Here is an 11954-nt window from a genome sequence, read left to right on the forward strand (position 1 = left end):
GCACCCCGACCATGCCCGCCCTGCTTGTTGAGCGCGCGCTCAAACAAGTTGCCCGTCGGCTCGTCGTCCGTCGTTTGGTCGTTGAGCTGCATGCTCTGCGCACCGCCGTGGTCGGTCGTCTTCCATTTGTCGTTGATGTCGCCGTGCTCGCCATGTTGGATCGACGGCAACTTCTCGATGAGCGTCGAGTCGGAAGAACAAGGAATGAATGCGCCACTTCGAGCTTCGAGACGACTCGATTTACCTCATCGAGATGAGTAGTCGACTTCACGCCATTATCGCGGATGGCATCGACTACGCGATGATAGAGGCCACGATGCCGGAGGTCACGGGGACGGAGCATCGAGTCTTCCGGGCGCGCCGCGACGCGTACGTCGACACGACCCACAGACTAGCGGCAGCTGCTCGTACCCGACTCCAGCTACGGTCACGCGATCGACATTGGGGCCATGAAGCCGGCTCAACTTTGCTGGACCGAGTTCCATACGCCCAAGGTCGAGATTGGCATCAATGATGGCTGGCGAAGCACGAACCGCAAGGTCGTTCCGTACGGTCGCTTTCCAGGCATCCGCTACGTGCCCTGCATGAGGTCAAGCTCTTTGACCAACAACGAGTTTGATGGCTTCACCCTTGGCCCCAGCCCTCGTCGATCACGGCTGGTACGCGTGTCGATGGATTATCATCGCCTCTTGGCACTGCCGGATCAACGTGCCTCCACTCTGGTTGTCGGGTAGCAGCAGTCCTTTGATACTGCACTCCGAGACTCATTGTTGGCTCCCAGGATCATTCCGACTCCCTGTCCATGGACCCTTGTCTCTTCCTCTCCGTCGCATCGCAACACAGCATATGCCATCAAGATGCATGAATCGTGTATTCTTTGCCCACGAAAATGGCGGGATGCATGCAGCCGCCGTCGTGGCGCTTAGACGTACGAGCCATACGCCGTCACGAGCGCATCCGGTTGGAAGTGACGCCACGCCATGACGAGCTCGCTGTAGTGCTCCGGGTGCGCGCGCTGGAACGACATCGGGTCCTACACCGCACAAAACATCAACACTATTCTTCGACTCGCAAAATGCCGTACCTCGGCAAAGCACACGAAAATCGTGTGAAGCGCCGTGATGACGAGGTTGGCGAGGATCATGGCCATGCTCACGCCGGAAATGAAGCCAATCGTGCCAAAAATGACTACGAAACAAACACATATTGTCCATGGTCCAGCAGACAATAGAGATCAACGCACCAAAGACAGTTGTCTGGTCCATGTTGGCACCGAGCTGGCTCTGCCAATGGATGGGCGCAAACTGCGCGACAAGAAGCCCGAGGCAGCACGAGAGAATGCCGACGCCAAACGCACCAATCGTAAGCGCCGTCGACGCGAGGTCGTCATTGATGACAGCGGTCCAGCCGCGGTTGTTGAAGAGGTCAATGACCGCCTTCCCGCTCGTGCGAAAGTCAAAGCCGTAGATGCCCACGTACGTGTACGCCCACTGGTTGAAGTACTCCATAATGTTCTCAATGCAGTTGAGAACACACTCGGCGAGGCACGCGACGCAGGCCAGCGCTGCGTTGTCGTCCTGCTGCGCTTGGTTGCGGATCACTCGCGCCATCTATTTCATACGAGATGGCATGAGCATTCTGCGTCAAATAGTTAAAAAAAAGCGCAAAATGGACCCAAATTCACAAAAAATGCATGAAAAATCGCATAAAAAAAACAGCGAAAAAGATGCAACAGTACCGTGCGCATGGCCGAGAGGACGGCGACGATGAGCGAGCCAAAGCAGATCGACCCAAACGACGACGTCATCGAGCGGTAGAGCGCGCCGCCGACGCCGCTCGTGGGCGACGAGTGGTACCACCAGGACGCGACCGTGCCCGCTGTCGTCGTCGTGAGCACGTTCTGGACGACCTGCTGGCCCCAAAAGACGCTCACGAGGAGGAAGAACATGGTGACACCAAAGCCCGAGCCGCCGCAGGCCCGGCCACGGGCCTCCTCGTCGGCGCAGTGCGGGTCCGCGGTGCGGAACATCTGGTAGACGCCGACTGTACTGAGGCCCCAGACCGCCACCCAGATGACTTGGATGACGAGGAGGAAGATCGCGACGCCAAAGATTGAAATGTACTCGTTCAGCGCCGAGCACGCAATCTTGAGGTTGGCTGACGCAAACCCGATGCGGTTCTGCACCGCGTAAATGTAGCTACAAATACGAGGATCGCATGAGCATAGACATATGGTGCGAAGAGGGTATACCAAATGTTGATGGCCGCAAGGAAGAGAAAGACAAAGGGCATGATCGGATTCACAAACAGCGTGGCGACGGCAAAACCAAAGAGCAAGCCGACGTTCGTCCAGAGAGCAAACTTGATCATGTGCTCGGCAAAGGCCATGAGCAGCTTCATCCAGATCGCCGAGAAGAGGACCGAGACGCCAATGAGGCCGCCGCTGACGCCGAGCACGACGCCAAGGCCCTTTTGCGCCTCGGGCGCCGGGTGGTCCTTCTCGTACTGGTTGATAAAGTCGAGGCCCTTGGTAAACTACATCGCCGCAGCCATGAGCCTCGGCCAGGATGCGAATGCTGCCTACCGCAAAGTAGGCAATCGCGACGAGATGGCCGATGAAGAGAAGCGCGAAGATGCCATCGTTGCACTTGGCCGTCACCGCCTCGCGCCGCATCGACTGGACGGGGCCGGTCGGGCCACCGCGCTTGTCGCCGGCGAGCATCGGCTCCTGCTGGTCCACCGACTGGTACTGGTACATGCTCCTCCTCGCTTCGATCTCACGGAAATGGCAACGAAGAAGGAAACCAGCCGCTCCCGAGGCGATACAAAAGCAACGTTAAAACCTACATTCGGATTTAGCTGGTCGTATCCGGATACGGTTTCCGGCTGCCTCACCAAACCGCCTTGAGAAAGTCGCCAACTTGTGTACGAGCGCAGATGATGATGACATTATGTACATCTTTAGAGGAGGAGCAGGAGCGTAGGGCCAGCTTTCGGCGTCCAACCAAGGCGATACCACCTATTTACTTGGCGACTTGAGCTACCAGTATCAGTATGTTGTGCGCCATTCAACAACCCTATACTGGCTGCGAACACGTGAATTAAATCCCGTAGGTTTCAACCTGTAGCGAGAGGGCAACACTGTGGTTGGGACCTATTGACGACCGACTAGATCCTCTTATGACTACAATGGTGAGTACAAGAATGGTCTCGTGCCAAGAGAGATCGTCGCCATTGAAGCGGCCCAGATTGCACTTCCAATCTATCCGGACATCCGGATATGACCAACTCTGATCGTTGGGTCGCGCTTCACAGCTTGGCGATGCCGCCGTCGACACCGATGCACCGCCTCGCGCTCCTGCGCGAGTGGCTTCAGCCGGTGACATCATCGCCCAAGCTCCACGAGCTCACGTTTGAGACGCTAGCGATCACATCATCGCTTCATGATGGCCCAAGCACCAGTGGCAACGCCGGTGTCCAAAACGGAGTTCTGTACGTCCGGCTGCACCGCCCCACAAAGCTCAACGCGTTCGACATGCAAATGTGGCACGAGCTCGAGATGCTGTTTGCGGCCATCGAGCACACGCCCGAGGTGCGTGCGGTTGTCGTCCGCGGCGAGGGCCGGGGCTTCTCATCGGGCATGGACCTCGGCGTCTTTGCTGCCATGCAAGAGCTCATGACGTCGTTTGACTGCGACGGCCGGAAGCGCGAGGCGCTTCTCCGCATCGTTGATCGCTTCCAGCGCATCATCTCGGCGCCCGAGCGCTGCCGCGTGCCTGTCATTGCCGCCGTCCATGGTAGCTGCATCGGCGGAGCCGTCGACTTTGTTACGGCCTGCGACATTCGCCTCTGCGATGCGAGCGCCGAGTTTAGCGTCAAGGAGGTCGACCTTGCGATCGTGGCCGACGTCGGTACGCTCCAGCGACTGCCCAAACTTGTCGGCGAGCAGCGGGCCAAGGAGCTTGCGTACACGGGCCGAGCTTTCTGTGGTGTCGAGGCCGAGTCCATGGGCCTCGTTCTCAAGAGCTACGCAGATTCGACTCTACTCTTTGAACACGCGACGGTGCTTGCAGCGACGATCGCAAGCAAGAGTCCACTCACAGTCCGAGGTGTCAAAACTGCGATTCAGTACCAGCGCGACCACTCGACCCAAGACGCGCTCGACCAAGTTCGGCTGTGGAACGCCGCGATGCTTCATAGCGCCGACTTGACCGAGGCCATGACGGCCATCGCCATGCGCAAATCGCCAACGTACCAAGACTAATTTTTGGCTAAACATTGGACAATAAGAAGGCCTTGTGAACGAGTGGGTGTCGTGCGTCATCTTTGATGCCACAATGCGTGAGGGATGATTGGGCCAGCTTATGATTCTCCGACGCATATGATCGCTCTGTACGGTGATGGCATAAGGGCTTTAATAGTATTGTGAACGTATGTGTGAAAACTTGAAGCAGCCAACGCCTCCAGAATACCAGTCGCTTGGCCTCAGTCCCTTGGGCGTCAGCGTATCAACCTCTCGTACCAACTCAAGTGGGTAGCGTAAGTCGACCTCACAGTGAAAGTTGTGGTAGCAATGTAACCCCTTCAAAATGGGAGCTGTTTGTTGCAGCGTGTTGATGGAATGTGCACTCGTATGTGCTGATGCCACGTCATATTGCACAACATCAATATATTGTAATAGAGAACTTTCGAAGCTCCTTTTTTTGCTCCTCTTTCACTTTCATTTTTGAAATGGTGCGATCTGATTGGCTGCTGAAACGAGACGTTCGCTTCGGTGACTTTCAACGTTGAGCAAATCGGCCAAAAAGTCAACGCGACTTTGAGTCTCACGAAGGGCGAGCTGCGGGCATCCGGAACGCTTAACCGTACGCGCCAGTCGTTGTCAATGACGTGAGGGCAGTCTCCACATCATCCAAGTCCAGAGTCTCAATCGCTTGGTTAATGCGCTCACCGTCCAGATCGTCGGCGATCTTTCGGCTCTTGTTGGTATCCGGATTTGTGGTGACAGGCCAGCGGGATTCTGCCACAAGGCTGCACTGTATTCAGCACTGTCTATGGATCAAAAAGGCCTGCGACTGCCGTGGATGTTGGAAGCAGCAAGTCATGGTCAAGGGTCATTAGTGTATTGACCCTTGTCATGGTGCACCAGAGACATCATCCGGATAACCCCGAATCTATTTTTAGATGGTCATGCCGCCGGGATGCCAGATTGCCGTTTGCGTGTCATGAGCTTCCTCGAGCGCTTTGGCGATAAGATCTCGACCGTGACGATGCACGGGACGCTCAAGCGGTCCGACGGCAGCGAAGAGGTGCGCAGCGGTCCGCTCCGCAAGAAGCCGCAGGCGCCGTCGGCCCTCGCACCGCGGCCATCAGTCGGCGTCTCCAACAACGCGAGCCTCCACGAGCCGTACCTTGGAACCAAACCCGACGTCTCCAAGCCCAACAACATTGAAGGCAATGAAGATGATGACACATACGAACCGGTGGACGTCGCGCCTTCGAAGCGGTCGCCCAAGCCACAGGCGTCGCCGCCCAAGCGAGCGACCAAGCTCGCCAAGGCCGAGAAGCCGAGCCCAACAGAGCTCAACGAGCAGCGCGCGGTGACCGAGCATGACCAGCTCGCGTTTTCCAAGAAGGCGCGGCCAGTTCAGTACGAGCCTTGCACGCTCTCCGAGTACAAGCAAGAAAAACATGCGGGTTACTACGAGCTCGGGAAGCTCAAGCCCGACTTGAACGCTGACGACTTGGTCGAGAAGCGCGCCAACAAGGAGCGCATAAAAGAGTTTTCCAAGAACCTTCGCGCGATCAACCAGACGACGCTCAAAAAGCGCGATGTTGTTGAGACAGCTGCACCAGAGAAGACGCTGTCAACACGGGACAAGGCCCTCGCGTTTGCAAAGGACAAGGTGCCCAAGCCCAAGCTGGTCATGAAGAAAGCCCCGAGCCCCAAGCCCGTCAAGAACGAGCACCGCGCGTCGCCGCGTCGGACGCCGCCGTTGGAGCCCAATGTTCCGATCGAGTCGGAACTGCAGCAGCTGCAGCTCAAGCACCGCGCCGCCCGGGCGCAGGTCGAGGCGCTCATGCGGGATAGCTCGTAGACGCGTTGACGTCGATGCATTAATGCATAGGTATTGACATGGGTGATGTAGAACTTTCAACCAAGTCGTTTTGTTCACAAGATCAGGCTGCAACTTATGAAATGGCAAACCTGGGACCTGGGATGCGAGCAAAGCAAATACAAAGGCGACGAGCATACACTACTGTACTGTAGGTAGCTTCGGACGCACGAAACACAATGTCTTCCTTCTCGCTCGCGTTGCCTGTATGCGTCGAAGGAGACTGTGATTGGCGTATCTGCACCATGAAGCGAGAGTTGAGAGCCTCGTTTACAAATTATGACTTTATTAGGGAATACACAGTGGCGGATGTACATTTAGACATTGCGAGCATTAGCCCCAGGCTTGCGTGCGGCTGTAGTTGAGGACGAGGGTCCCATTGACATGAAAGCACTAGATATGACGTCAGTGACCTCGACATAGAACAAGGACGACCTCGTGCAATTCGCTGAGCTTTTGATCTGGCGTCGGCGCAAACGACGCGTTGCAATAGACAAACTACATGACACGAGATGCATGAGGAGCCCTGGGTTGGCATCGCATGCGTACAAGCGCATCTTCGTCCTTGAGACGCAGCTGCTTGCGGAGGAACGAGTAGACCTACTCGCCATAGACGCATGATTCGTTGGCCTTCGCTTGGTACATCATGAGTCGTACGACGCCCAGCGGATCGGCGCCGTTGACCGTGAACTTGCTGCGCTTCATGATGGGTGCACCGCCAACGGCTGTGAACTGGATCGTGACTACGCCAGCGTGCTGTTGTAGGAGTGCTATGGAAGCAGCGTGTACCCTTCTCAGGTCCCTCGGGGCGCGCGTGCAGGGCGAGGCCGGCCATCGCTGCTTCCTCGGCCATCTTGCTTGTCGGCTGTCTGGCAAAAGATCGTCTCTTGGCGGTTCTATGTCGGCAAGGACATCCGGTTTACGGATTCAAAATAGCAGTGTGTTTGTATGTCGTTTAGGAGAGACGTGCTCGGACGTTCTTGTCCGGATAGTGGGAGGTCAGCGGTTTGTTGTTGGTAAGCCGCGGGTCCAGCACCGAGGACGACGGAGACGCATGGCGCTCAACTTCTGGCAGTCATCGCACTAGTAGGCCACGGATGCTAGCGCTGCATGAGGCTCATGGGCTACTTCTAGCCTGCACTGGATGAAGGCGCTGCGGCTTGAAGACCTCAAGCGCATCAACCCGAAGGACACGTCGCTCGAGATTAGCGAGGTCGAGAGCATCCACTTGGCCATGATCTCGCGTACGCCAACCGTCATGCGCATGGCGCTCATGCAATACTCGATGTAGTCATGGAAGAGCTCGGCGCGCGCCTGCACATCAACCAGATCATCATCTGCACAGCCATCTTGATCTACCGCCGGTTCTACCTCACGTACGACCTGCAACGACGCCTGTATGGCCTCATGTATGCGTGCAGGCAGAGCTTTTGCGACTTTGATCCGCGCCTTGTGTGTGGGACGGCGCTCTTCATCTCGTCCAAGGTCGAAGAGTGCCAAGCCCGGCTCTCAGACATCACTACGACCCTCCACGAGCTGACGACCCGTACGTCATCGACCACCGACGAGTTGTCATCGCCTACCTCTCTCTAGCGTACACGGAAGACCGCGAAACCTTCTTTGAGTTTACCGAAAAGGACATTATCGAGTGCGAATTCTTCGTCATCGAGGCAATGCAGTACGACATGATCATGCACCACCCTTTCCCGACGCTCATCAAGTACGCCTGCGTCATCTCTACCAAACGGATGCGACCATAGTCGTAGGCTCTACGATGAGTTTGAGGTCGAATTTCCCATGGACGAGCACAGCTTCAAGATGGCATGGTAGACTTTCATCCGTCTACAAACGAAAGGACTATTCGATGTAGGGACCTCACGCTGTATACGTACCGGACTCACCTCATCATGCTCCACCCGCCATTTATGATTGCGCACGCCGTGCTCTTCCTCACACTCGTGGACGCAGCGTACGACGGCCACGACATGCTCGACAAGTGCAACATCAACCACGCCATGGTATTATCGTTTCGATCTCGATTTGGTACACTTGACGAGAGATGACGCGCAGGTGGTGGACATTGCGACCGAGCTGCAGCAGTCGATTGAAGAGCACAAGGCGCTCTGCGCGCTGCAAGCCACGGCCCTTGCCAAGCTCGCCGAGATCGTCCCCGACCCCTTTGCTTAGTCCTAGACGCCTACTACTTATACCCTCGGTGCTTCCACATCCTCTGGACGCTTTCCTCCATCCGCCTCCACGATGGCTCTCTTCTCCCTGCAACGCTCTGGGCTCTGGGTGGCGACGGAGGCTAATACAGTGATGAACCAACGTGGTGTGCCATTGGCAGCCGTGCAATGAGACTGGTACACAGAGCGCCTGCATAATGGCTTGCTTGGTGCGTAGCAATCCTGCCATGCATCGTTGCCACGGTCTTGTCAGTTGCTCAAACCTTTGTCTCAACCGGTCGGTTGGCGAGGGCGTCCGCCGATGGACCCTAAACCTAGCGTTGCTGTGACCGGCGCAGTTGACATGCAACTGCAACCGATTAAACAATTAATGAATGAACGTCATATCCACCTGTCCATGCGCCGCGCGCCGCCATGCCCGAGCGACTGAAGAAGAAGGTTGCTGGTCGCTTCGTGTGCAAAGTCTGTATTAACAAAGCCGTTCATGTATCAATGTATCAACTCAACACAGCATGAGCGCGAATCGCCAATCGTTCGCGCAACACACTTAACACACCACGACTTGGGTACTAGCGGTGCTTAGCACAGTTTTCTTTTCTTCTTCTTCTATTAGATCCACTGCTTGTACAACTTGAAGTAGGAGATGATCCCGAGCGAGATCGCGCCGAGGACGCCCCACCAGACAAAGTACCCGTTCTCCGTGTGCAGTTCGGGCATGTTGTCAAAGTTCATGCCGTAGAGACCCGTGAGGAACGTCGCGGGCAGGAAGACCGCCGCGACGATCGACATGGTAAACTGAATGTCGGCCTGCGCCTTTGCGCGCGCTTGCTGGTCCTCGTTGAAGACGACGTTGAGCGCACCTTGAAACTCCTTGATCTCAGTCGCCATGTGCTTGAGGTGGTCCTTGACGTCCCGAATGTAATTTTTGACCTCGCCCTAGTCCATACATCTCGTTCGATACGCGACATTGCTTCATAAATAGTGTACGTCGCGGAACTCGTCTTGGTCGAGGAGCTGGCCCTCGACGAGGTCGAGCATCGGGCGCACGATCTTCTCGATGACGACGAGTTGCTTCTTGGCGAGGAAAATGCGCTTCGAATCAAAGTCCCGGCCTTGCGCGACCTGGAGCTGCTCGAGGGCGCTCACCACCACGTCAAAGACCTCGACGAGCGGCAAAATTTCGTCGACGACCGCGTTGAGAATCGCGACAGTCAGAAACTGCGGGCCGTGGTTGCGCAGCTTGGAGTAGCTCTTGGCCATGTTGCGTTCGTAAATCGACTCCCAGAGGTGGAAGCCGCCGATCTTATCGGCATCGTTGTCCTCTTGGATCGAGACCACGTCGTTCTTGGCGTTGACAAAGACGCAGAGCTGCTGCGGCTTGCGGAGGAGGCGCTCGAGCTTGGCGAGCGTGGCGGTGAGGTCGTCGACATTGGGCGGCGACGACGTGCGCCAGCCATCGACGAACGCCAGGTCCTTCTCAAACAGCGTTGCTTGGTGCTTCTTGACGCAGTCGACGAGGAAGTCGGCCGTGCTCTCGTCGAACGCTCGAAGCACCGGGACGACCTACATCGATCGATTCGTTTAGGAAGAAGACGCTAGGACCATGGAGAAGAGAGAGGCACGTACGAGGAACGTGTGGTCTTGGTAGTGCTCGTACTTGCAGCGGATCTTGTCGCTCTTCTTGAGCGCGTCCTCGAGCGCGAGCGGGTGGAACTGGTACTTGATCGCGAGGCGGCGCAAGTGAATGTCGTTGAGATCGCTCACGCCCGCGAGGTGCACCCAGCGCACCTTGGCCCAGTTCGGCTTGGACGAGAAGAAGAAGCTCTTGAGGTTCTGGACGTGCGACACGGTGTAGATGGTCTCGGGCGAGTAGTCGGTCACATGGAAGGTCGCCGACGGTGTCTCGTCCTTGGCGCACACGTCGGGCTTGAAGAGGTGCGCAAGCTTGATCATCTGCACGACGTGAATAAACTCGCCGAGCGAAATCGCTCCGTCATGGTCCGTGTCGACCTTCTTGATGAGCTTGGTCAAGTCGACATGCTCCGGGCACGAGATGCCAAGGGCGAGAAGGCCTTTGTGGAACTGGTCGTACGTCACCGTCTCTTGACCTAATAGCTCGCATGAGATGCCAGGAATCGTGTCGAGAAGCATCTACCTTTGGGCGAGAAGAACTTAAACATGCGCTTCATGCGGCCGGTCGTCACGTCGTAGTACGGGTCGAGGAGGATGTGGAGGTCCTCCTTCAGGTCGGCCTCGGCGTCGCCAAACTCGGAGCTCTGGCGACCGGACACCTTGGTGCCCACCGCGCTTGCGACCTCGGCCCCGTGGTCCCACTCGAGCTGCTGCGCGTCTTCGATTGTGAGCTTGGAGTGCGCCGGCGACGACCACGCTTCGTCAACGGTAGGCGACTCGTCGATGCGGATCTCGAGCGGCGCCGCCTCGGGCATCGGCGGCAAGTGCTCGTGCTCCAAGAAGGACGCGTGCAGCGCGCCGTTGCTCGCGCTGCGCCGGCCCGTGCGCGAAGTGGTCATGTTGCGGCTACGAGGAGATTCGGCGACTGTTTCGATGCCAACTGATGGGCGTGACTTACAGGCCGGCGCCGCATTGATTGGCCAGCTCGCTTCCTTCCAGCTCACGTCACAGGAACGCAGGAACGCCGCCAGTGATTTGTAGCGGCCAATTCGACGACCTTTGCAAGGTGCGCTACCGTGTCCTGGCCGTCGTCGGCGGCTGTGGCTGCGGCGGCGCGGCAGCGAGGCTCGGACGCCGCCGACCGCAACCGTGACTTGAAGCTGGATCAGCCAATGAAACGCAAGGTGTACCCGTTTCAAAGCCAATCACAGGCTGGCGTGGCAGATCCTCAGGAGCAGTGGTCGACCAGTTGACTGCTGGGATGCTGCGAGAGCAATTTGATATGGCTGCACGCGTGCGGACAACGTCCACTACCCGTATACATGTCGAAGTATATCAAGACACAATTCGAATGGACATAGAACTACTGTGTTGACCCGAGAGCTGCAATAAGAACTGGATCACGAGAGTACTAGCATTTTCACCTGCAAAACGGAGTCGGAAATGCCGTCTCGGCAGCAACAAGCGAGCTAACGTCAGCCAGTTTCAGCAAAAGCCGACGGGCTGTTAGCGTACGACGTTTGTTCGCGACCAAGTCGTCCATAGTCGGAGCAGCTCAACTCGACAATCTTGTTGAAAGACCTGCTTTCCAACCTTCGTTTCGGACCATGAGTATCCTGGATTTGCATTGCATTTTCACATAAAGTACGCACACTATACAGGTTGCGTTGTATAGTGTGACAGTAAGGCCTCATATGGTGTTCTATTATAAAATTACGCTGCCAAGATGAAGTTAACCGTAAATATACGCTAGCTCGTACGATCCCATGTAAAATTATGCGGAAACACCTGGTTTTAAGCGGATTTCTATGCGCCATGCAGAAATCGCGCCATCTCATTTGCCTCTTCATGAGGTGCAATGAAATCTACGCAAGGAATCATGCGATTGTTCACGTAGCAACGTTTAAATGTACGGTAGATAGTGCAAGACCGTACTTATACAGGATCATTTTCTACAGTACGTTCAGTTTTACTTTGTTTTCAAAGTTGACATCACAAATGACTTTGATGATCGTATGTG

At 56.3% G+C, this 11954-nt stretch overlaps 6 protein-coding genes across 6 annotated transcripts; 3 read left to right on the forward strand and 3 right to left on the reverse strand.

Annotated features, from left to right (window-relative positions):
- Positions 1-845: 845 nt before the first annotated feature.
- SDRG_05211 (hypothetical protein) lies at positions 846-2810 on the reverse strand. Its single transcript, XM_008610915.1, has 6 exons — positions 2585-2810; positions 2252-2535; positions 1739-2198; positions 1244-1610; positions 1085-1188; positions 846-1033 (listed from the first exon to the last, which is right to left on the reverse strand). The coding sequence occupies exons 1-6, from the start codon at positions 2756-2758 to the stop codon at positions 923-925; spliced, it is 1500 nt and encodes a 499-aa protein (XP_008609137.1). The 5' UTR covers positions 2759-2810; the 3' UTR covers positions 846-922.
- Positions 2811-3267: 457 nt separating this feature from the next.
- On the forward strand, positions 3268-4313 carry SDRG_05212 (hypothetical protein). The gene has a single exon (XM_008610916.1). It carries the CDS (start codon positions 3281-3283, stop codon positions 4262-4264), a length of 984 nt encoding a protein of 327 aa, XP_008609138.1. The 5' UTR covers positions 3268-3280; the 3' UTR covers positions 4265-4313.
- Positions 4314-5203: 890 nt separating this feature from the next.
- SDRG_05213 (hypothetical protein) lies at positions 5204-6197 on the forward strand. The gene has a single exon (XM_008610917.1). It carries the CDS (start codon positions 5226-5228, stop codon positions 6096-6098), a length of 873 nt encoding a protein of 290 aa, XP_008609139.1. The 5' UTR covers positions 5204-5225; the 3' UTR covers positions 6099-6197.
- A 185-nt stretch (positions 6198-6382) lies between these two features.
- On the reverse strand, positions 6383-6991 carry SDRG_05214 (hypothetical protein). Its single transcript, XM_008610918.1, has 5 exons — positions 6906-6991; positions 6774-6859; positions 6666-6716; positions 6552-6614; positions 6383-6509 (listed from the first exon to the last, which is right to left on the reverse strand). Exons 1-5 carry the CDS (start codon positions 6967-6969, stop codon positions 6450-6452), a joined length of 324 nt encoding a protein of 107 aa, XP_008609140.1. The 5' UTR covers positions 6970-6991; the 3' UTR covers positions 6383-6449.
- Positions 6992-7117: 126 nt separating this feature from the next.
- SDRG_05215 (hypothetical protein) lies at positions 7118-8484 on the forward strand. The gene is made up of 8 exons (XM_008610919.1): positions 7118-7202; positions 7251-7360; positions 7408-7492; positions 7538-7662; positions 7710-7836; positions 7883-7942; positions 7987-8134; positions 8187-8484. Exons 1-8 carry the CDS (start codon positions 7171-7173, stop codon positions 8301-8303), a joined length of 804 nt encoding a protein of 267 aa, XP_008609141.1. The 5' UTR covers positions 7118-7170; the 3' UTR covers positions 8304-8484.
- A 268-nt stretch (positions 8485-8752) lies between these two features.
- SDRG_05216 (hypothetical protein) lies at positions 8753-10901 on the reverse strand. Its single transcript, XM_008610920.1, has 4 exons — positions 10458-10901; positions 9929-10410; positions 9290-9865; positions 8753-9238 (listed from the first exon to the last, which is right to left on the reverse strand). The coding sequence occupies exons 1-4, from the start codon at positions 10831-10833 to the stop codon at positions 8912-8914; spliced, it is 1761 nt and encodes a 586-aa protein (XP_008609142.1). The 5' UTR covers positions 10834-10901; the 3' UTR covers positions 8753-8911.
- Between the last annotated feature and the right edge of the window lie 1053 nt (positions 10902-11954).

This window comes from Saprolegnia diclina (genome assembly GCF_000281045.1).
Source record: "Saprolegnia diclina VS20 unplaced genomic scaffold supercont1.13, whole genome shotgun sequence".
NCBI lineage: Eukaryota > Oomycota > Saprolegniomycetes > Saprolegniales > Saprolegniaceae > Saprolegnia > Saprolegnia diclina.

What these genes read in the sequence shown, in the direction of transcription:
- SDRG_05211 (XM_008610915.1), bottom strand. Translation starts at nt 2,758, where the DNA reads ATGTACCAGTACCAGTCGGTGGACCAGCAGGAGCCGATGCTCGCCGGC. An exon ending in CTTGCGGCCATCAACATTTG is followed by an intron (nt 2,199 to 2,251) that starts GTATACCCTCTT and finishes TCGTATTTGTAG; the next exon opens with CTACATTTACGCGGTGCAGA. An exon ending in GGACCAGACAACTGTCTTTG is followed by an intron (nt 1,189 to 1,243) that starts GTGCGTTGATCT and finishes TTTGTTTCGTAG; the next exon opens with TCATTTTTGGCACGATTGGC.
- SDRG_05212 (XM_008610916.1), top strand. Translation starts at nt 3,281, where the DNA reads ATGACCAACTCTGATCGTTGGGTCGCGCTTCACAGCTTGGCGATGCCG.
- SDRG_05213 (XM_008610917.1), top strand. Translation starts at nt 5,226, where the DNA reads ATGAGCTTCCTCGAGCGCTTTGGCGATAAGATCTCGACCGTGACGATG.
- SDRG_05214 (XM_008610918.1), bottom strand. Translation starts at nt 6,969, where the DNA reads ATGGCCGAGGAAGCAGCGATGGCCGGCCTCGCCCTGCACGCGCGCCCC. An exon ending in CCCCGAGGGACCTGAGAAGG is followed by an intron (nt 6,860 to 6,905) that starts GTACACGCTGCT and finishes ACGCTGGCGTAG; the next exon opens with TCACGATCCAGTTCACAGCC. An exon ending in TCAAGGACGAAGATGCGCTT is followed by an intron (nt 6,615 to 6,665) that starts GTACGCATGCGA and finishes CGTGTCATGTAG; the next exon opens with TTTGTCTATTGCAACGCGTC.
- SDRG_05215 (XM_008610919.1), top strand. Translation starts at nt 7,171, where the DNA reads ATGGCGCTCAACTTCTGGCAGTCATCGCACTA. An exon ending in TTCTGGCAGTCATCGCACTA is followed by an intron (nt 7,203 to 7,250) that starts GTAGGCCACGGA and finishes GGCTACTTCTAG; the next exon opens with CCTGCACTGGATGAAGGCGC. An exon ending in CCACTTGGCCATGATCTCGC is followed by an intron (nt 7,361 to 7,407) that starts GTACGCCAACCG and finishes TACTCGATGTAG; the next exon opens with TCATGGAAGAGCTCGGCGCG.
- SDRG_05216 (XM_008610920.1), bottom strand. Translation starts at nt 10,833, where the DNA reads ATGACCACTTCGCGCACGGGCCGGCGCAGCGCGAGCAACGGCGCGCTG. An exon ending in TAAGTTCTTCTCGCCCAAAG is followed by an intron (nt 10,411 to 10,457) that starts GTAGATGCTTCT and finishes GCGAGCTATTAG; the next exon opens with GTCAAGAGACGGTGACGTAC. An exon ending in ACCAAGACCACACGTTCCTC is followed by an intron (nt 9,866 to 9,928) that starts GTACGTGCCTCT and finishes CGATCGATGTAG; the next exon opens with GTCGTCCCGGTGCTTCGAGC.